The sequence below is a fragment of the Pezoporus flaviventris genome, unplaced genomic scaffold (genome assembly GCF_033815535.1).
Source record: "Pezoporus flaviventris isolate CSIRO_AGI_PZ_B2104156 unplaced genomic scaffold, CSIRO_AGI_Pfla_v1 ptg000030l, whole genome shotgun sequence".
Classification (NCBI taxonomy): Eukaryota; Metazoa; Chordata; class Aves; order Psittaciformes; family Psittacidae; genus Pezoporus; species Pezoporus flaviventris.
Window position 1 is genome coordinate 4,651,366 of NW_026892578.1, and position 23,107 is coordinate 4,674,472.

The window sequence follows — 23,107 nt, forward strand, 5'->3', positions numbered from 1 at the left end:
TTAAAACGTGGAAACTACCCCTTCTGACTGTTTTCCTGCAAAGATGTGGGTGATGGAGGTTAGCTGAGAGTTGATGTACTTGTTTATGAGTCCATTCCATTGGCCGAGTGAATGGAGCGTCCTCAGCAGTGCCACTATCTCTTCTGCTAAAGTACTACTGTGAGTGGCAGTTAGAGATGCTTGAGGTCTGGCCTTTCTCCTTCTCAGAGTAGATTCTGGAAAGACAAAACAATTGCACAGCAGTTATGAATTTAATGCACACTTTTTTTTAATACATGAAAATAAGACACTAATGGAAAATTTTTCTACCTCTGAGTAGTGGGATATCTGAAGAACAAGTACTAAGCAGGCTGCCTAAAAACCCAAACAGTTTTTCCACAAGAAATTTCATGTCTCTTGACCTTTCATTTTTATCCCAGGATGGAAGTACTGCTTTCAGTAAATGTACAGCAAGTATCTAAAAAGAGAACAAAAATCAGTGTTTTTCCATTCTAAGTCACCAAATATTAAAAAAACTTGCAAACATGTTAAGTACAGAAGAAACTTTCCTTCGCAATTATTTCTATAATGCTGACTTCTTTCCAGCTGTAGAAATTATGAGCTACTGATATTCAGGTTGCTGAGAAATATTCTAAAAGAAGTTGCGCCAGTTCCAAGTCAGTAACAATTTTATTGGCACATTATATTAGTGAATCCAACCTCTTCAATACTCAGGACATTAGACAAACACACAGTTGGAAAGAATGTAAATTACTAAAACACATAGGAAAGATAGTAGTACAGAATGGAAAGGTTTGTTCAGATTCCAGACTCAGATCTTAGTACTAAGATGTATTTCAGATTGAAAGTTTCCAAGTGTTCTGCAACAAAGGTATGATAGTTAAAAATTATGAGACATAAAGCTGACTAATAGAAGGTGGCAAAAAAGCAACCGCAATGATACCCAAGAGTAGTTACTGTGAAAGTAGGGCCTCTGACATGTACAGAAGGAACTGGCTGGCATCTTTAAAACTAGACGCTTAGTGCAGGACTGACAAGGAACATGAGAAGGTGCAGTGCTGTAGTATCAAAGAGCAGATGGGTTTGCATGTTCTGAACAGAAGTATTCCACATTTTGAGCTTCCTCACCTTCTATACGTAAGACCAATACAGACACCCCTCTTCTTCTAAACCTGTCAATAACATGTCTTTCTAAACTTCAACATCTCATTATTTTCTTGTTACTCTGTTAGATGCTGGTACATCGGGAATGCTCATTGCTCTTCAGTATTCCCTGAACAGCACAGGTAACTCTAATGCACTAAGGCCTAGATGATGACAGAAGTGTCATCACAGTAAAAATACTGGCAAGAATTTGATGGAGGATCACAAGAAATTTACAGGCCTTTATGATACAAGGCTTTAAAAAATGTCTTATCAAGGAAAAGACTAAGACCTTTTGATCTCCAAGCCTTAAAACTCTGAAGAATTATTCCATAATAAGGTTGCTTTTGAATCTCATGAAAAAGATGCTAAGGAAAGTGAAGAAGAAAAAAAAAACAAAAAACAGAAAACAGAAAAAAAAAAAGAGAGAGAGAAGACAAAAGGGGAAAAGGGACAAGGGAAAAACAATACCAAAATCAGATGAAAAGATGCAGCTTCTTAAGAGAGACTGTAACTAAAAAATAATAACAGCTTGTTATGGAAGGAAGGGCAGTAAATAACACACAATTTGTTAACTGTAAAATGAAATTGCACATTTTTCCCAATCATCTTTTTGTTATTCTTTATGCAACTTCTAGGAAACATTATACGGGAGTTTCTGGAATACATTTTTGGAACACTGTTTTGACCTCTCATCTGTACAAAACTTTCAGGCTTTCAACAGAACCATGGAGCCTGTAGTGCCCTGAAGGCTCAGAAACTTAACAGATATGTTTTTAAAACAATGAATTCTAAATACAAGACAAGGTGTTATCTTTTTCCCAATTAATTGTTTTTAAGATACACTTTTTTTTTCTACTTTTAAAGACAGCTAAAGTGTACTAAATTAATAGCCTATCAAAGTAATTTGGAAATACACACATTACCTGTCTCTGTAGTGAAGCAGCAGTGAAAGATTCATGCCCCTCAACAATTTTCATTAGCAAAGTTATCCACTGAGATGTACTAAGAGTGCTGCACATCTGAGGCATGAGTGCTATACTTCGAATGAATCCCAACGTGCACCAACTCCTATGCTGCTCTTTATAAACTAATTTATTTGGCAAGGAAGCTAAAAACAAAAAGATATATACATATAACAGTTGACTTTTCCGCCAGCTACATAATTCTCTATATTCTACATGGGGAATTTTTGGACAAATCAGAACACTGAGGTTTAGAGCCTGCAATTAATTTTATTAAAAATGCCTTTAAAGCAATTCTCATCCTCATACAGTTTCCTCATTTCCAAGTAGCCAACAGCACTACTTTAGAAATTAACAATGAAGCTATGGAAATGAATAGGACATTTCCAGTCATATTGCTGTCCCCAGACAGAAAAAAAACAACCCTGTTAAGAAATTCATCGTCCAAGCTAACCATACACATTCTGATGCTCCACATCTTGTGTGTTTCTCCTGCTTTTACAATTATGTCATAAGAATGCTCAAGACCATTTATATGTTGCCTTTGCTAACAATTAAGATTTTAAAAGCTCTGAAAATGCCTTTTCTATCCTTTGGCCTTAAAGGATTAAAAACTAGTAACAAAAGATTTACAAAATTACAACACAACAAAGCACAAAACAGAAACACATAGTTGAATCAGACTGTTTCTACATAATGTACCTGATTTATCTATTGTTCCACTTTCCACAAGCATACGGAGTAGACCACAGAGAGTCCTAGTAGCATCACTTTGCATGACTTCAGCATGGACACCAGCAGAGAGACAAAGTGTCTGTAACAGGTTCACAGTACTTGTCAGCATCATGGAAGTAGGGTGGAGATTCCTTTCAACTTGTTCTCCTTCTGAAGAGAGACAGAGAAGGCAAAGGAATGTATTGATATCGAGTTAAACTATTTCACAAAGACTTTTGAAAGAAACTGAGAAATTTGTTATAAATATTTCCTCTAAAATGATCTGACATTAAGAAGATTCCTTACCTCCAGCTGCAAGAGCAAAATATAAACCAGACATTTTGTGCAGAGATTTTCAAGTTATTCTCTAGCAGTACACAACTTAAAAGGAATTCCAAATGCAGTGCCAAGAACCAGGGAAGCAGTGTGACTAGAAGTATAATTAGGCCATATAAAAAACACTGCAGAATGACATTAATATATGCTAAAATGTATATCTCCTGGTATCTGTAACTGAAACTATTTCAGTTGGATAATACCGTTTTCTTTAGCCCACAAATATGCAACAAATGTGACACCATGCTCTCTACCCTCCTTTATCAGAGTAGAGCTATCTTAAGAAACATTCTGGTCAGAAATATACACCTATTAAATAATCTTCTTTGGTGAAGCACTAATTTCCTATGAAAGAAGCTTTTCGATATTAGAAGATATCAATTGTGGAATTCAATTAAAATCCCGCCTCTACTTTTATAGAAAAATAGCTTTTTTACCAGAATCATCTTCAGTGTCTGAATCCTCTGTTGTGGGCTGCGTTGCCGGCGGTGGCTCAGCTAGTTTGAGATCATATTTCCCCTCCTTCCCCATTCTGTAAGAATTTGTACTTCCGGTGTCCCACTGTACTCTGATCCAGCCATCTTCTCCCAGTTCTCCAATCACACGACCCAAACCTGGAGTGGGTCCATCCTGACAAAAGAGAGGGACTCAAAGTTATACAATCAACAACACTAATTCATACTCAAAATTCATAAAATAATAATGCAATTACTCTTTTTTGCTACTAAACTAATAGTTAGGCCGTAAACATTCAATAATGTTTCAAAATCCAGCATAAAGCTGAAAAGCATTTCACAGTCTTCAAAAGAAATGACCCCAGTAAACCACAGCAACACTCATGTTTAGATCTGTTTTACTATGTACTACGTAGGTGCCACACACATCTAGTCATAAGTGTACGATACTACTGTAGTATAGAAGTGATTCAATTTCCTCTTAAATCATTAATCAGAACAGTCTTACTAAAAAGACATTTCATCTCTGAAAATGAAGTTAAACAAATAATATATTTTCTGTCAATCCTCCAAGTCTTTGAAATGTAAAGTGACCTTTAAAGTTTGAACATTAAATTCACAGACATTCCACTGAACAGACTTTAGATTTTAACACAGCCAAATCTGTATGAAGGAAATTGTACCTGATCACCCCATTTCCAGTCTACCCCTCTCACCACTCTGGTACCAATTTTCATCATGGCTGCCAGCTCTGGTCCAGAAACAGGGAGTTGAACAGGTGTAGTCTCCTTTCTTGATTCTTCCAGGACTGTGGCAGAAGCTCCATGGGAAGAGGCAATCATATCTTCTTCAATGTTATCAGAACTAGGTCCTAAATAGGAAAAAGCATGAAAAAATTTAAAACCAGCTGTGTTTATATGTATATATATATATATATATATATATATATATATATGCAAAACCTTAAGGCACATAAGGTTTGTAATATAAAAGCAATAATAAATAGGAAAGCTGACTTAACAGGTGATGCAGTCAGATTAGTTTTTAGGAAACTATGATGTAATTGCTTTGAATATATAGGACTCTAAATACTTAATTTTAAACAAAATAAGAAACAAAATAAGGTAGCTATATTATAATGACAAGTCCAGTGGCTAAATGGCTCTACTAACAGAATTTTTTTTGTAAAAACTTCCTAGGAGCATTCCAGTTAAGTACAAGTTAGGAGAACAAATGTTTGGTACTATCAAAAAAAAAAAAAAAAAAAACAAAACAAAATGCAATCAAGAAATAAAAAACAGGGCAACTTGAATCACAGCAAAACACAGCACAGAACTTCTTATAGCAGAACAAACAAAGGATCTTCCAGCTTAAATATGCAGATTGGGAACGGCTTTAATAGGTAGAACAAATGAAACTGAATGAGTAGGGAGTAGGCACTTCCTAATGTTTCAATTTTAAATTTTCCATTTTAAATTTATTTGTAATGTTTCCATCAAAATTATACTATCATTCCTAAATTCTACCAAGGGATGGCCAAAGCAAAGGCTTAGGAAGAAAACTGTGACTGAATAAAGGCTATTATCACACTAACTTCCTTCTCAATCATACTTACAGATACAGATAAATACAGTTTATATACTGGGGTAAAAGTAAACATCATAAAGTACTATCTTTCAGAAACAAAGTAATTCTGTAATTTGGGTGCACCAAAGGTAAAAAATACAGGAGATTTACAAAACATGTGTTTTCTCCCAAACAAGAAGATCTCATACCTATCAGTCGCAGAGTTGTTTGTGTCAACGCTAGCATGCCAGAATTAAGGAGGAGGCTCAAGGTATTTGCACCATGCTGCAGAGTCAGCATGTTGAGCATGACCAGCAGAAAACGCGCTTGTGGAATAGTTCCAAGACTTGGTCCTGCTGGATTTTCATTAGTAATTGTTTGTAGAGGAACAGGCTGCACACCTAATTCAAAAGTAATACAAATAACAAAGTCAGCTGACATTTGGGAACTACAGTAAAATAGGTTATGGAATCATTTAATTGATGGTTTGAAATACCTGAATTCCATGCTTTGCTTTAAGAAATTACAAGATGAAGCTCCAAGAAACTTTGAAATTTTAGATGTTAATGGTGAAATATTACAAATGAGCAATCAATCACCTCCTGCTGGGAAACCAGCAACACTCTTAAATACTGAAAACTGAGTTGAGGTTGGGGAGGGGAGCACATAACGACACACGGACAGACAGAAAGTCAAAGTAATCCTCAGTAAAAAACAAAGGAACTGATTTATGATCCCAACTATTAAGAACTTCGAAAAAAAAACACCGAACTGCAACAGCATTCACTTAGAATAGTTTTCTCCCCAGTCAGCATCAAAAAATGATATTTACCTAGTTCTTTAAATTTTGCACTGGCATCTAGCAAGATGTTCCGGACATTCTGAATAGCCCACGCATACAACTTCCCAAAAGTTACTTCTAGCAGCATTCTGTTAAATGGTGGGATTAGATCAACATCCTTCAAGCAGTCAGTAAGAGGCTCCCTTCATAGAAAAAAAACAACAACAAAATAAGTATTCTTTTTTCTTATTGAAGAATTGTGAAAGCAAAAGCAACAAAAAGGTTTACCCTATATTGGCTCCTTCTGGAATAAGCCTCTGCCATCCACAGAACATAGCATACTGCACAGATGGAAGCAAAAAATTTTTTGCTGCCAATTTCAGAATAGTATCTATTCCCTCCAGACGAACTTCTGCTCTTTCCAACTGCAAAAAAAGGAAAAATTGTCATATTTATGTAAACTGCTAACACATCCAAGCCCATTTTCATACATTTTACCTGTTTTAATAAACATTTTCTCATTTTTTCTACATCCACCGGCTCTTCTTTAAGTGCAAATTCAACAATAGTGTTAAGAAGGGCAGACTGTGGATACAAGCCTTGGACATTCTGCTTCAGCCATTTGTATTTGTGGACACCTGTAACTGTACTCAGAAGTGGCTGCCACTTATCCTGCAAAACAGGAAGGTAGAATCTTAAAACATTTTAAACAACTTCATTTTAAATTACTGAAAATATAAGTTACTTCATGTAAAACTATATTCAAATTTAAAACAGTAGAGGAACTTCTTCAAAGCCAGGAAAAAGCTTAGTATTATTTGCAATTCATTCTCTTGTTTACTATCGCTTCATAAAATTTTGAATGAGTCAATACTCAAAAAAAGAGGAAGTAACCCATCAAAATCTTCTATTTTGAAATGAAGCGTTATCTGGAAACTTCTAAGACTATGTAAAAATTAGAGAAGGTATCTTTACATATTCTAAATATGCAGTACATAGAATTGTTTTAGGAATTAGCACCATACTTAAGTATATACCCTAAACACCAGTATCAGAATATTAAATGTCAGAAGTTATAACAATCATGCTTTAGCTTATTTTTTTTTCTCTTGTTATTTTTATTCACAAGGTTGAGTCAGTATCTGATATGCTACCTTGGGTGATTTGATTGGTATGGGCTTTTTATCTATAGGTACAGGACTATGAGGTACCACGCAGGATTCTTCTAAATCACTCTCTTCATTTCCGATTTTGGATTCTTCCACATCAGCAGATTCAGATTTTTTTGGCACTAGAAACAAAAATTACATTCTTTCATGTAATCTGATAACATTTCACAGTGCCACAATTTTACGTTTGCATGATTAACCTAAGCATATAGAATGCTTAAGACCTGCCTGTAATAAAATGGAAATGTACTCTTGGTGAACAGTATGTCCAACTATTATTAAATTAGCTCTGTAATATCTGCAACGTACTTTTATCTTTAAAAAACAACTTCAAAAGCACTTTGCGGTTTGTTCAGCACACTATTTCCAGTTAAACAGTTCTAAAGCTACGCTGCTTTAATAAAACACAATATTTGATAAGATTCCACTTCTAGTTAGACTCTACTAAAACCAATTCAAAGGGACTAATACTGATGGATCATCTTTAATATGCTGGAACACAAAAAAGCCTGCCTCACCTCTTGTATGCCTGTTCTTGCTTAGGAACTGACATGTTGCCATTGATTTAGAAAACTTCATGAAAATGCATCAGAAAGCAAATGGCTTTGATGCTTTAGCTAACAAGTCTCAAATACAGAGCAGCAAACCTTGGAATGAGATTGATTTTCATTGTTTCAAAGAAAATACATTAATGTCACCTTACCTTTTTTTTTCCTTTTTTCTCTAATTATTTTCTGAGCTACCCTCCGCCATCGGGGCAAGGAACTCAAAAGTTTAAATTTAGACATTATAGAGAGATCATTGCAAACTGCAGGACGTAATTCATTGAATAAGAATCTCAAACGCTCAACGACAGGAGCACAAACTTCCTTGTAAGAACGTCCTTGTTCTTGATGGGTCTAGAAATAGCATTGAAAGATTAGGTTACTGTTTAATATTCCATAAAATGAACAATATGTAACTTATTAATAAAACACTTAAAATGAAAAACAATCTGAACTTCAGCAGCTACGAGGCTTACCTTTATCAGCGAGCATTTTGCTTGGTAGACAACACGACACACATCCACTACAGATTTTGGTAAGGTTTTGTGCTTTACCTGGTCAACTCCAAGGGTACCAGGATGAACAAGAGACAGTGCTATGTGACCTTAACGGAAAAAGACAATCTCTAAATATGCATTTCCAAAATCATCCATAGCAGAGTTTAAACTGGTCCAAGATGCATTCTGCGACAGCTATACCACAAGCCTACCTACCCAAATCTTCATGCTTCAGAAGGCAACATAATAACAAACGTCCTACTTCTTCCACAGGATGCTCAGGAGGGAATGTGATTGGTGTTGTTAAGTGACACTGTTTACAGTATCTCTCTATTTGACACAAGAAGTCCTACAAAAACACACAACAGCTTCTGTTTAACTTCAGGTTTAAGTAAAATGAAAGGACCCAAAATACTGAAGCCAGCATTTAAATAACACTGAATAACCTCCATAATCTGAACTAACAGGTGAAGTGAGATACAACACATAGTATGCACTTTTTAATACACAGGAATTACAATTCAATACTGCAAAGAATACTCTTTATCATTCTTATATGAAGAACAACGTGGCTCAAACAACAAAGCTTCTACTGCCTTTATCTTTTTCTGACATAGCCAGGTCACTTAAGACAATTTTTATTTCTCTTCTGGATCATCATTATTGCTATGTTATTCTCTCAATAACTTATTTGAGGGATATAAAATATCAAAATAAAGGAGCTGAACTCAACAGGTTCAAAAACCTGAAGGTACTATAAAAGACAGTGATAAATGTAAATTTTAGGGGGTTTCATAATGCCCGTGAATCCAGCTAAGTGAAACCTGAACCCTAAGGCACAAACGGACTTCAAGGCATACATGCATCTGACACACAAAACACATTTGAACTTTGGCAAAGAAAACTCCATCTTAGTTCAACTGAAGGTGACAGGGTCTGTCAATACTACTAAAACTTGACATATAAAGTAATGCATTACTATTTTTTTTGTAAGAATACATTTACACTTTTTAGTTCTACCACTCAAAAATTCAAAAGAAGAAACTATACTAAGTGAAACACACAAATTTTATCCATTAGTAGTAGTCAACCACTCCTTTCACTAAAAGTAATTCTGAAATAACTTTCTCAACTATTTTGCTATAACTTCTGGAAAATTCTTTGTGAAGAGAATTTTTTGTGAAGAGAATTACTGAAGGCTTACCTTTACAGTGTGATCCTGAATATTATTATCTGCAATAGCTTGGAGAAAAGGTTGTGAATGGTCACTCAAAGTTAATCGATGTGTATATAGTTTTGATTTGTTTGGGGTAGTGTTACCAGGTGAACTGCAATGGTCTTCATCTTTTTCCTCATTGTAACTATAATGAATCTGACTAGTTTGCAAGCCTCCAGAAAAGATAGATGACTTCAACCATTCTAAAAGAAAGGAAACACACATGTATATTCTGATGAAAGATTAAGCTATCAACACTTAACAAGTCCCTCAAATAAAATGCATATACAGCCTTCAAACAAGGTTTAGCAGCTCTTCCATTTGATGAAACTTTTTCACACAAAAAAAAAGAAAGAAAAAAAGGGGGGGGGGGGGGGGGGGCTGCAACTGAGAAACAATTAAGTTCAGAGATAATAGGGCCTTAGCTATTTTTCTGTGATTAATGTTGCATTATACCATCTATTCATCAAACTAAGACACCCAACAAGATAGACTCCAACACCAGATGCTTCAGGGACTCTTAATTGAACACAAATTGTGAGATAACTCTGCTATACAGTCTCCTTTCTCTTACAGTATTCTGTCTTGCATATTACAAAAAAATATAGTATTTAACTGTTCAAAATTATCTAATCCCCATTTCAATCTTGCTACATTAGTGGACCTTGATGAGTGTGGTAATTAATGTTACAAACAAAGAACTTCCGGAGAAGACAGCAAGACTGAAGAGGTGATAGATTCCAAGTTAATTTATTTGGCCTGTGTCTTTTTATTGCATGCTTTCACTAGTATTTATTTAAGCTCAAAATGAGGTTCTGCTTACTGGCACATTCAACTTCCAGAGGCGAAAGCGGTGTGCTCATTGCCAGGTAGGAAGCATGCAGTCCAAGGAGAAGACCCAAATTCCTTTCAGTGTCTATTAGAGGTGATGACAAAGTGCTGAGATCTGGCGTTGTAATCACTTCCTGGTCAGGCTAATTAAAAGAAATACGAGTTGAAAGCTAGAACTGAGCTCCAACAAGGATTCTCATATCAAAGCGGTACTTTACTTTAGAAGGTATGTATCCATTAACATATAACATTTTTACCTCCATATAGTGGCCAACACAGAAGGCATGCATTGATTCCCGTGTGTCTTCAAACTGCAAAGCAGCTTCCAAAGCAACAACTGGGTCCTCACCTGCAAACTGAGCTAATGAAAGAATGAGGTAGTCAGTATAATATCTAGAAAGCTGTTCATCTAATCTAGTTTTGAAACAGAAGTAATCTGTGTTTTTAATTCAGATGCTGATTCTCACCAAGTATGCTACTGCCAGTTAAAGACTGGGTTTGGAAGTCCTTTATATCATACACTTTCCCATCAATCACTGTCCAAAATCCTCCATCTTTGTTATGGTTCTCTAGATCAGCTTTACGTATAAGTGTCACCTCCTCGTTATTTCTGCAACTCTGGCCAGTAAAAAATGAACCTACAGGTATGAAACAGAATAGAGAAATTATCAGCAGAAAAACAAAAAGGTTTTTTGAACATTCTTTAAATAGTTGCCTAACCAAATTCTTCACTTCTGTTTAAAGGCTGTTTGTCTTTCGATATGATCAGAAGTCAATTAAATTGTCTTTATGCTGTATTTTTTTATGAGCTAACCTCCAATGTCACATCATCAAAAACCTAGCAATGCCAACTATACAGCTGTTTTGTTTGGAGGTATACCAGAACAACCAGTGCTCTGGCAAATCACTGCCATAGTCTGTTGTCCCTCCGAACTACTTCAGTTTTATTACATGCTTGCCTACAAGGCATTGGCTGTATCTTAACTTTTAGTCTAAATCCGGATCTTTTTTTTATATGAAAGAATGAAGGTTACATACATGTTAGAACTCCTCCCATCTACACGAAAGTAAACCATTTCAAACCAAAGGTGATTTCATCCAGGCAAGAAACAGAGTAATGTTTGCACACATGCACCATTGTATCAGTTTTCTCTATTAAGACCAGTAACTGAATTTTCAGTTTTTGCTCTCCCCAACACACTACTGTCTAGCAGTGTGACGTTTGGCTCTCTTAAGTTATGCCAACCATGTTTCACTCCTCCCTCTGCCTTGCTTACAGTCCAAAATGCTCATTTTTAACTTCTATTTTCAACCCAGACACAGCTCTATAATAAAGTGCCTTAGGAAAAGAAAACTTCCTTATTTCAAAGCTTTCACATTACTCTGCCTTTACATTACAGATAGAATTTAGTAACAAGATGCACAGATGTACCACTCCTGTTTTCACTTCAACTTTTCACACTCAAAATTACCTGAACTACTTAATTTAAAAAGTTGCATTTGTACTCTGCTTAATCTCACCTCTATGTATAACTTCCTTAAGAATTTACAGGCAGAAGTAAATACGGATGTATGAATTGGTTAATAAAAGTTTTTACTATAAAGTAGAATTCCCTTCTCAAGAGCAGCTCATGAACAGTCCCCATTTTTATATAGCTACTTTATGAAAACATAAATAAACAGCCCAGATGTTTTTGTACATACCCATTATTCCTGGCCATGCTAAATCCTCATTGTCATCCCTTTCCTTTCCAGGGGCTAAATGGTTAAATCTGTCTAGATGTTCAAGCAAGCCAGCTAACAGAGGGATAGCACCAGCTTCCTGCATTAATCCAGCATTTTTACTGAGAAGTAGCACTATAGAAACCACCAATTCTGGAAGAAGAATGCCTAGAACACAGAAAAAACAGAAGTAAATCACCAAGCAATACATTCTGCCTTCAAGTACTGCTTCATTACAAAGCTCTTGCCTTCCCCATCAAATTTCCCCTTCTTGACTTTATTTTGTCATTTACAACTTTCAAGAACAGCTACAATACAACTTTATAATTTGTGAAGGAAAGGAAAAGAGGACAGCAAAGAAAAACCTACCTGTTAAATCCCCATCCACGACACGAGATACTTCTGCAAAATGCCTATGACTAGTAGAAGCAATGCTGGTTGCCACAGGAAGTATATCACCAATGTGCGTGCACAGAAGAGCAGTGTATTTCTTCAGCAAAGAGCCTACACCTAAGAGGTCAGGACCTATGTAGAAAGGAGGAAGAATACAGAAAACCATCACATAGTCATATTTGACAGACAGATTTCAAAAGCTGTCACTCTTCTGAAATGCAGCTACTCAGCACTGCATTTAGAAATGACATCTTTTTAAAACTTCAGAAGTTTATAAATTTGTTATCTAGATCCTGTTGCCTCCAGAAATGAAATTTTCCTTTACAGAAAAAAAAATTAAAGAACTACTTTCAAACACTTTTCAGACAGATTCAGCAACTAAACTGATAAATGAGATAAGTTAAAGAAAGAAACTAATATCCTCTGAGAAACATATTACAGAAATGCTGGGAGAAGGGGGGCTTATTCTTGTACAGTAACTTACCGTATGTATTAGGGACCTGCCCAATGCAATCTCCTGGGTAAAGTTTACTAACAAGCAGCCGCTGAAAACGGAGCAACAGGTCCAGAGAAGCAGATCTCTCTTTGCTACAATGTTCATGGTCCATGCAAGAAGAAATGCGACGAGCAACATCTTTTAGTCTGACTATCGTCTGTGAAGCGATGTTCCTAATTGGTATAAAAGTATTGTAAAGAACTTAAAGGGAGCTGGTAGTGAAGACAGTCCACAGAAACACAGGTTAAGCTTTGGCTAGAGTTTCACACAGCTATATAAGAAGCCTATGCAAAGTTTCTTTGCAGGATGTTCCCTTGTTTGCATCATAGTACCCAAAAAGTCAACGGTTTTTGTGGAGGCATTCCGTTTTACAGGATTTATAAAAAGTACATCAATTCTGGTTCTTCTGTCAATCACTCACTACAAAAATCAATCTGACCACTTTCACTGGAAGGCTGCAATGAAAGTCATGACATCATGTAGATCAGAAGAGTCTCAGTACTGATCAAATTACTTTGTTACCAGCACAACTAGGTGAAGAAGCACAATATATCTCTCAGTAGTCTCATAATTAAATATATCTCTCAGTAGTCTCATAATTACTTCCTGTTACATATGCTACATATGACATACCGCGGTAGCTGACATAAAGAAGCTTTGTTCTCAGCACCCTGTTGTTCATGTATCCACAATTCTTTCTCAGTGTCAAGAATTTAAAATTCATGTTTAGGCCCACTTACAGCCCCAACTACAGTCTCCTTACGGAAAAATAATCCATTCTAAATAAATTTGTGCTGAATCTCATACTTCATAAGGACAGGCTTGTTGAGTGTTTGTCCTTTATTTGTTTCACACACTTTCAGGGTACAGGAAGTACACAAATCACAAAAGCAAGGCAGTAAGTTTTCCTAAAATCAGTCATTAAGTATAGAACTGTGGTCTTCAGCAAATATAAAATGGCAAAGCTATAGGAAAGCTAGGAGAATGTTCAATATTTTGTATTCTGACGAGCTAAAATGCTAGCAGGAGATGTTTATCTGCTAACCAAAATTAGTCATCCTTTAGCTGACTAGTTCATAAAACTTCTGAACAGATCTTCTGTACAAGAGTAAAAGACAAATTCAAAGCAACTACCTTAGTAACTGCTGAATTAACTGAACTAATGGTAAACTTTGCTTTCCTGCAGATTCATAAATTCCAGTATTAATAAGGTCTTTGTCCAATGGAGTCCTGCTCCTATGAAGCGTTGATGCATTTGCTTCTTGTTCATCAATTTCTTTTTCTTTCTGTGCTTCTTTTTTTGCTTCAATATCCTAAAAAAGTATATAAAGAAAATGGACAAACTGCCACTGTGATTATGAAACATGAATACTTGTTAGTAAAATGTTAACATGATCGAGTTATTTTTAAATATGCCAGAAATGAAACAATCCCTACCAGACAAATGTGTATTGAATATTCTATAACAAGTCCATGGGCACACACTTTTAAAAATATATAAAATGAAAAGAAGGGAGAAAAAAGTAAGAAAGAGCAGACAGCTACCAAATTCAATTTCCACCAAACCAAGTTAACAATTGCTTTCTGTTCGAAGTATGTTTAACCATGCCAATAGCTGGTGCACAGTTCAAAACCGAAGGCATGTTTACACTATAAAAATAACAAATGCAGTCCGCTGCAGAAGAACCTGGCATAGATTTGCTACTGAGCTATAGTCATACAGAACTCTATGGAAATATATTCACCAAGGTTTTAGACAACATAAATTAACCTGTGCAGTGCTATATGCTGCCACCTAGATCAGTTTAAGCATATACCTGAAGTTGGCTCTGGCATCTCTGACCTATGCTATAACAAATGTGCCCTAGGAGGCTTAGTTAAAAATCAATAGGTGTTGCATGTCTTCGAATACAACAGAAAATGCTAATGCTAGACTATGCAGTAAAGCAAAAATTAATACATGCATTTCCCCTCATCATAAACCTCCCCATTTACCAACAGTGGAGAAAAAAAAATAAGAAAATATACTTGGAAGAATAAAACAAGTGAAGAGGCAAGGGAAAAGCACACTTTTGTTTTCACAACCACACATAAATATGGCAATTTAAAGCAGTCTCTGCAGAGGATGTCTTACCTCTGAGGAACTAATGGAGTTATATACAGAATATTCTGTATATACAGAATGTTTCTTTCTTCCTTTATATAACTAGTCAGCATCTACTACACATTCAAACCTGCCTGAAATGGAACCTATGGAAATTTGGGATGCTGCAAAGAATTCATTCACCTTGAATCTCTGAGTACTATGGCTGAAATTTCTGCTGGAGAGACACAGGTGAAATCAAAGAAGTGAAGAACTGAAGAACCCCATAGAAAGGTACAAACTGCTCTGTAAAATTATGTTCCTACTATAGAGCTTTATTAAAAGTTTGTTACCTTTGTTGATATCATCACTCCAGGCAACGAGAAGAAACACACTACTAAAAAGGAGAATGCAATTCACACTTCCATACAAACACTGGCTCAAGTTTCAGGTCAAAAGAGGATAACATCAATCTACAAACTCAAAAAAACACTTGATACAACTTCTTATTCTGTTTATACAGACCTTTAAAGCTGCTGAAACATACCTGAATTTCTGCAGTAATAGCAGCATTTAGTGCAGACTCTAAGCCTCCATCAGCCATCAAGCTGCCCACCAAGAGGTCAATCATAAATCTACGGCCTGGACTTACATTCATTTCATTTCCTGAAACTTAAGAATGAAAGAAGCTATTAATGAACTGGAAATGAAAGCTCCAAACAAACGGGTTTAAATATTAGGACCAACCTGCACTGGGTAAGAGCGCCGAGAGAGCTCTAGCCCGCTCTTCTGCTGTTGGCAGTAACACAGACCATCCACTCTGCAGGACTGCTTGAGCAGCTGATTGCACAGTATTAAGAACACCAGCATTGCTTGCTAATGTTACCACTGTCTGTTTCAGGCTATTGAGCAGAATACTGCCCAGACCTAAGCCAAGGCATTCTGGATCCACCTGATGACTAATGGCAGCATGAAGCTGAAAAAAAAAGGGGAGGGAGAAAGCAAATTTTAATTAAGAAGAGATGTGAACTTTGAGAGGGGAAAATCATCAAACTGGAGAAAATAAGTTCACTGCCCAAGACACAAACTTTCACATCTGTAAGTTTGTAAAATTAAGGGAAGTGCTGGCTTAGTCCAAACACACACTCAATTTAAACTAATACCCAAATATTATGTCATATATTTAATTACATACCTTAAAACTTTGAACTGTAATAACCTGAATAATGACCTAAACTGTTCCTACTTTGCTACAGTATGCTAGAAAAAGTAGCACATCTTCCATGACTGTCAGATACCCTCTAAAAAGGACAATCACTCTTAAAAAGTGTTTAAAATTCTTAGAAATGCTCAAAATCTTGGGTTATTGTGTGACTATACCATGCTTAAGCCATTTAAATTTTATTTTTATGGTTCATTTTTAAAGAGATCGGAAAGCTGTCAAGAAGAAAAAAAAAAACAATCATTAGCTGCCAAATTTTAAGGAGTAGAAAGTGATACTGTACTTACTTCACTTTTAAAATCAATAAAAATGTTTCAAAGCACATTAAGCCTGCTATTTTCATCCATTACTGAAACAATTAGCTCAAGGACTGCTCAATGTGTAAGAAACTGAAGGTACCTGAAGCCTTAGAAGGTTTAATGTTGCCACAGCCATACACTCCTTCTCCTGAGGGGGGGGCCAGTCAGAGGAGCCATCCATTCCCTCTGTCACTTGTCTTAGTAACAGATCTAGCTGCTCAAATGTCATGGGGCAAACATCCACCACAAAAGGCACCCGCAAACCTATTGACCATTCTGAACATGATGACCAAGCAAAACTCTATAAATAGAAACAAAATTCAACAGTTATTTCCCAAAGATAAGATGACACTGATCACAGATAGGAGTGTAAAGCCAACATCTGCCTTCAAACAGTAACAGAAGACGAAGAAAAAATATCAGTACATCTGTTGAAGAGAACCCTCCACTTCCATCCTTGTCAACATATACAAAACCCTACCAAGGCCAGAAAAAAAAAATAATCTCTTATCACATTTTCCAAACTGCTCTTACGCCAGTCCAGAGAGCTCACTACCTTTGTTGCAAGAAACCTTCTGCTTGACAACTCTTCAATTCCTATACCAGACTAAAAACACATCAGGTAAATAGCTACTTCTCAGAACACCAGAGAAGGAAAGCTAGTCAACCCTGTCTGACAGAAGAACTGCATAAGACTTGTTTTTTCCAAGCCCTCATTTATTCAGAATAAGAAATATTAAGAAAAAAGTCATGCAAACACAGAAAGAAGGACTGGGATTACTGTACAGAACTAGTCTCAGTTAGAGACAAAGACAAATCATAATTAACAAATCAATAATAAAACTTACCTGAGCAGGCCCACAGGCAATTCCAACAATATGCTTTGTGTCTAATCCTGGGAGAGCTGCGGGCTCTGGTTTGGTGATCCGCAAAGTATCAAAATGTTGACACTGATCATTGCTTCCCCAGCTGTGCACTTCACTATCTTCAGTCAGTGCTAAACAATGGGTAGATCCAGCTGCCACATCTATCACTTTCTTCCCTGATAGGAAAGTCAATATTGAAAACATAAATTAAAGATTACAATCATTAACAGAAAAATATCGGTGGTAAGGAAAACTGTGCTAATTACAACCATACTTCACTATGAACACATTATGGATGTCAAAAGTCTCACCTTTAGCAGTGGATTGGAAGAGTACAGCAAAAGAAAAACCAGGGGAATATTTAAAAATTCTTAAGAGACAGCTTAAGTACAAAAGTCGACAAGCTTGTTAGAAAAAAATCTTCTATTTTGTATCCCTTCTACTTAGATAGTTTTTCAGGAAAGGTTTATTCATAGATGGGGATATCTTTCAACAGAGACTGTAAAGTTATATGGTAGTCGTCAGTTCAGAAGTTGCTATCTAGTAGACCATTCATCATATATGAATAACAGTTTTCAGATTGACAGAGCAATAAAGGATTTTTCTTACTCATCTTCTATAGAACTCAGGTTTCTCTCAAATGCAAGAAGTAATCTTCACTTTATTACAAAATAGTCAAAAGTACTGGCACAAATACAGTTTTAACATTATTTGTTGCCTGTGACTGTCATTCATTCAATTCACATGCCCTAATCTAAGCATAAATATATCTTTCTAATATATATTCATTTGCATAACAATGCAAAGGTACAGGTTCACATAAACACTTAAATCATAATAAAAGAAAAGCAGTAAGAATACAAGACAAGCAGCATTTAAAGTAGTCATAATATAGTATCTCTAAATCTGCTAGAATTTTAAAGATATAAATGCAGAAGTCCTGGGAAATGTGCATTATCTTTTTCAATGCAATTAGCATAGAGTATGACAGAGTACACGGTACCATCATTCTTAAAGTTGAGGTCATTAGTGTCCCATAAAAGACTGCAATAACAGCAAAAAGAACTTTGGAATACTTCCAGTTCTGGTTACTACCTTTCAAGCCATCCAGCAGTTTTGGATATCTAACATGCTCTTCCGTTCCATGCCCAAGTCTCTGATTGTCACCTTTGCCCCAGGTGTAGACCTGGCCATCTTTGGTTAACGCAATAGAAAACTGACTCCCACAGCGTACTTTCACGATGTCCAGATCTTGAAGCTTTTCTATTAACTTGGGAGTCTTGCAACCATCACTGCCTCCTCTTCCCAGTTTTCCATAATCTCCATCACCCCAAGACCACACTTGGCCTTTAAATTAAGAGAAAGAAAACAAAAATAATGCAGTATTTTTTCATGTAATGAAGTTATCTGTTTTGACAAGCAAGTTCTTACATAGATAAGATGCTATAACAGCAGAATTTTTAAATTGTAATTTAAGAATAGCAGTTATTAATTTTTTAATTCTTCATGAAAATACAAAGAAAAATATTAGAAAAGTTTTCATGTTGATAGAACTAAGGGCAGCACATAACATGCACTGAAAATTCATCAGTGTACAGAAATTCCTTCTTAAAAATATGCGAAGTAAGGGCTTACTGCAAATCAAACCTGTGGTTAAAAACTGCCTTCTTTTATTATAAGGCGTTACAAGAATTTGAAAAATCTTTTTCCACATTAAATGGCCAAATAGTCTGTGAAACCTGTTTTAATTTGCAGTTGTTGTCATTCAACCATTTCACAAAACTTAATTAAGAGTGCCATTGTCTATCATGTACTTTTGAAACACACTACTAAATCTAAGCCCTGATGCAGGAACTTTGAAATAGTCCAAGTCATTCTGCATCTGCATTAAACAAAATTATAGTTCAAGAATGGTAAACATATGCTTGTCCAAAAAGAAAGTCTTGGTTTATATTCTGATGCATTTATGTTCTCTACTTGCATAAGCTAGTCCCCAAGGTACTCTGATAAGAAATGGAAGCATGCAATGAGGACACCAGAGAGTAGGGGGTAGGTATTTGGGTTTCCATTTCCTGAATGAGTAAATTTGCAGCTTTTGAATTCTGCACATCCACATAACCAGCTACATTTTAAAACAGCTTCCAAGCACTATCTGCTTTCTCAAGGATGACTATGGTGCTTAACCTCACACTGTGAAATTCAGGTTTTGAATCTGTCTCACCCTAGGCACCTCACTCAGGGGTGACGGGAAGCAGAATTTCAATACGTTCTCTCTTTGGCACTTCCCATGGGTTAACACAGACAACTTTCTTACTAAAAATTCTGGCTGTTGTGACAACACGAGTTATTTGCACTCATAACAGTGAACAGAAATTTTAGGTGTACATACATATATGTAATTTTTTGTGTGTATATTATACATTTACATCATAATTTACACATATATGCCATATATGGAAATATATATGCAGATTCATAATTAATAACTTGCATATCTATGCATGGGAATATATCTGCATATATTATACACGCGATAACACATTTTGCATTTATCTTTCCCCAAAAGGAATTTCAGCTTCTTGTTTTTACAGAGTTCAAGCCACTAGAAATAAGCATATCTAAGGTATAAATATCTTCAGAATGAAAGGAAGAAAAGGCAAGCTATATTTTGCTACTAACCGTTTTCAGTAACTGCAAGAGTCTGAGCATCTCCGCTCCCACAGGACACATCAATAACTTTGAGTCCTTTCAGCCCTGTCACCAGCATTGGGATGGTCTGATCTTCACTGGAACCTTCAAAACAAAGTAGTTCTATGAGAAGCAAAACCAAGAAGGCCTGGTAGGTTCTTTGGTTTTGTCTTGTTTGGTTATTGTTTGGGGTTGGATTTTTTTTTATTTTTTTTTTAATTTGCTTTTAGGCATTTTGTTTTGTGGGGGCGGAAGGGTGCTGGTTTGGTTTTGTTTTCAGATTGGAGCATTGCGATTAAGCTCCCATAAGGTTTTTTAGGTATCTAATGCGGATTTAACCGAGATAGTTAACCGATAAAACGGAGATAGCCTTTGCTTCACAAGGAAGGGAACAGAACACTGTAGATTTTTCTTCTCAATCCAATTGCTTTTTTTCACACAGCTCATAGAAATTTAGTGGTTTTGAGACAGTCCCTCCCTTAATCATTCAATTCATTTGAAGACACATACAGTTCTCAAATTAGCTTTAGGTGAGTTGGATAAAAGATCACTTGAGACAGGCACTAAACAATTCCTTGACAAGCAATTTACTTTAAGGTATCAGGTAACATACCATGGCCAAGCCTGCCATAGTTTCCTCGTCCCCATGTATATAGCTCTCCTTCAGCAGTAATGGCTGCACTATAGGTGCTTCCACATGCAATATGAACAACGTGTTTGCCAGCTTGCTTTCCTGATAAGGCAGATATCATCTTAGGTTCCTCCAGAGGGCTATTTAAAGAAAAAGTTACATATTTCACAAAATGTGATCTGATGAGTAGATAATAAAAGGTGTGACATACTTATTGGAAAACAATTGCTGCAATTCTACCTGCAAACCTTATTATTAGTCTGAAGTTGAAAGATACAAATAGAGCTATAAGCCAAAAATTAAGTTCAGATTGTTCAACAACATACAAAACTGAAGGAATTTCTGACAACTATGACTTCTATTTCCAATTAAATTAATGCAGTTTTCTCAAATATTTGTCTATTATAAATATTATCTTTAATTACTTCATCTGAACAATTAAGAATTGATTTTATGACACTGCTAAACCTTGTGCAGTGACTCCTTTGCCTTTACAGGGAATTCAGCACTGAAGGAAGACACTTAAAAACTCTAAAATACATTAATGTACAACCCTCACAGAATACCCATGTAGAAGACTGCTCCTACACAGAAGTAGGACAGTAACATTACTGTTTAACACAAGGGAAAAAACTATATGCAACATGACTGCACAGGAACGTTTGACCCCACTCTTGATATTTGAGTCAATGTTTCTAGAGGAAATGTGCTGTGGATTCATAAAACCATAATTAAAGGACCTAATAACAGTGCAACCACTACTACACCCTCTATCTACAAGTATCTCAAGAAAGCAGCATTAATACAGAACCAGGAATATTACAGGCAAAGAAAAAAATGCAGGGAGAATACAACTTCTGTTCAATAGCAGAGACTGCTGTCAAATAATGAACGTGCTTCTTCACAGAACAGTTATTATTATGAATTCAGAACACTGGCAAATAACTGCTATGATTATTTTTATTACATACACTGTATCTCCATGGCCTAGTCTTCCACCATCTCCACAGCCCCAGGAGAAAACTTCACCATTTGCTGACAAAGCAAGATAGTGATGTCCATCTGAGTGTGCTGCTATCTTCACAATATTTCTGGAAGCTAGACTCTGCACCAGCTGTGGTCCCTGTGAACCAAACAAAAGCAAAACACTTACAAAAAATGCTTATATTTTCCATCACTTGTCTAGAATAACTAGGAATAACTTTCCTTTATCAAAACTTGCACTCAAATTAATGAGGCAAAAGGCATAAGGAAAAAAAAGGTCAAATCTACTATTCAACCTGGCAGGAACAATTCTTTGAAGTTATTTTGTTCCCATTCTTATCAGGTCTTCAGTATACATGAGAATGGTGTTAATCTTACGGGAAAATCTTAGTTTACAAGTGTTTCTATAACTACACAGTTTGGGCACAGTGTTACATCACTTAAGTAAAACCCATTTCACATCTGCCAATTTCTGAAGTTATCAAGGCAAGTGTATCAACGAAAGTGATTATCATTGTATTCATAACCTCTAGCCTAATAAAAATTACAAAAACAGATGCATTTCATCAAATCAATACAAAAATATCCAAACCACTATTTCTGAAAGTTCAAATACAACGTCCCAAAAGCTCACAAAAATCATGCATCTCTATCTACTCTTCCAAGAAACTGTAAACAGCTAAAGGAGCAGACTTATGCTATGAAGTAATACAGAAAAGGAACACATTTTTGAACGCATGTAAAAAAAACTCTCACCAGAGTATCACTGTTGTATGCTTGTGTATAAACTCTTCCATTTCTAGATAGTATTAGAAAACGTTTCTCTGCACAGGCAACCTGCACGACACCAAGATTGGCAAGTCCTTCACACTGAATTGGACCACTCACATTAGCATAGTATTTCCAACCTATTAAACCCCAAGCGATGACCTCTTGCAGAGATCCCTAGAAAATAAGAAATTCTGTAAGTACTAATTTTGAAATACACAACTTAATAAAATGCATAGAGTAGATTATTTTTAAAGCTTTTTATGTCAAACATACTCAAACCTGTGATAGCCATTACTGCCAGTAGTCAATAAAGCTTATCTATTAAAAGATGTCAAAAATAAAGGCTTGTATGCATCATATTCAGTTTATTCAGTCCAGTACTGAATAAGCTATAAATATCTACAGTGCTTATGAGATGTAGGAGAGCTGCACTGTGGAGGCATACATGGAGTGGCTAGGCGATCTAAATGGGCCATGATCACAACAGCAGTTCAGAGGTTTTCAAAGTTGGGAAGCTTAACAGTTACCTTTTCTTTTTTTTTTTTTTTTTTTAATACATCACACCCCCAACATTTATAAAGTCTGGTCTTGAACGTTTACTCTGATAAACACACAGAACAGCCCAAAATATGGCAGAATTAGCCACAGTGTTGTCATAAGAAAGGATGGTTCACAAATCATAGAATTATATTCCAAGTCTGACTGAAAGAACACTGATATAATAAAAGATACCC

General features: G+C 35.9%; 1 protein-coding gene across 8 annotated transcripts in view; it reads right to left on the reverse strand.

The window, feature by feature from the left end:
• HERC2 (HECT and RLD domain containing E3 ubiquitin protein ligase 2) overlaps positions 1–23,107 on the reverse strand; it is a 107,421-nt gene that overhangs the window by 50,380 nt on the left and 33,934 nt on the right. For 6 of the 8 annotated variants that reach the window (XM_061459754.1, XM_061459753.1, XM_061459751.1 and 3 more), the window contains 31 exons: positions 22,359–22,547; positions 21,590–21,741; positions 20,601–20,758; positions 19,979–20,092; positions 18,395–18,646; positions 17,282–17,475; positions 16,534–16,734; positions 15,660–15,888; positions 15,460–15,584; positions 13,964–14,142; positions 12,818–13,002; positions 12,310–12,465; positions 11,923–12,108; positions 10,686–10,856; positions 10,476–10,579; positions 10,211–10,361; positions 9,376–9,590; positions 8,388–8,520; positions 8,151–8,278; positions 7,833–8,028; positions 7,115–7,251; positions 6,459–6,632; positions 6,249–6,385; positions 6,012–6,163; positions 5,389–5,580; positions 4,297–4,484; positions 3,596–3,788; positions 2,811–2,993; positions 2,070–2,254; positions 310–457; positions 19–215 (listed from right to left, as the gene is read on the reverse strand). In XM_061459754.1, the coding sequence (XP_061315738.1) occupies positions 19–215; positions 310–457; positions 2,070–2,254; positions 2,811–2,993; positions 3,596–3,788; positions 4,297–4,484; positions 5,389–5,580; positions 6,012–6,163; positions 6,249–6,385; positions 6,459–6,632; positions 7,115–7,251; positions 7,833–8,028; positions 8,151–8,278; positions 8,388–8,520; positions 9,376–9,590; positions 10,211–10,361; positions 10,476–10,579; positions 10,686–10,856; positions 11,923–12,108; positions 12,310–12,465; positions 12,818–13,002; positions 13,964–14,142; positions 15,460–15,584; positions 15,660–15,888; positions 16,534–16,734; positions 17,282–17,475; positions 18,395–18,646; positions 19,979–20,092; positions 20,601–20,758; positions 21,590–21,741; positions 22,359–22,547 (5,304 nt within the window). Of the gene's footprint in view, positions 1–18; positions 216–309; positions 458–2,069; positions 2,255–2,810; positions 2,994–3,595; positions 3,789–4,296; positions 4,485–5,388; positions 5,581–6,011; positions 6,164–6,248; positions 6,386–6,458; positions 6,633–7,114; positions 7,252–7,832; positions 8,029–8,150; positions 8,279–8,387; positions 8,521–9,375; positions 9,591–10,210; positions 10,362–10,475; positions 10,580–10,685; positions 10,857–11,922; positions 12,109–12,309; positions 12,466–12,817; positions 13,003–13,963; positions 14,143–15,459; positions 15,585–15,659; positions 15,889–16,533; positions 16,735–17,281; positions 17,476–18,394; positions 18,647–19,978; positions 20,093–20,600; positions 20,759–21,589; positions 21,742–22,358; positions 22,548–23,107 lie in introns of those variants that run through there. The other 2 variants (XM_061459757.1, XM_061459756.1) reach the window with 2 other exon arrangements.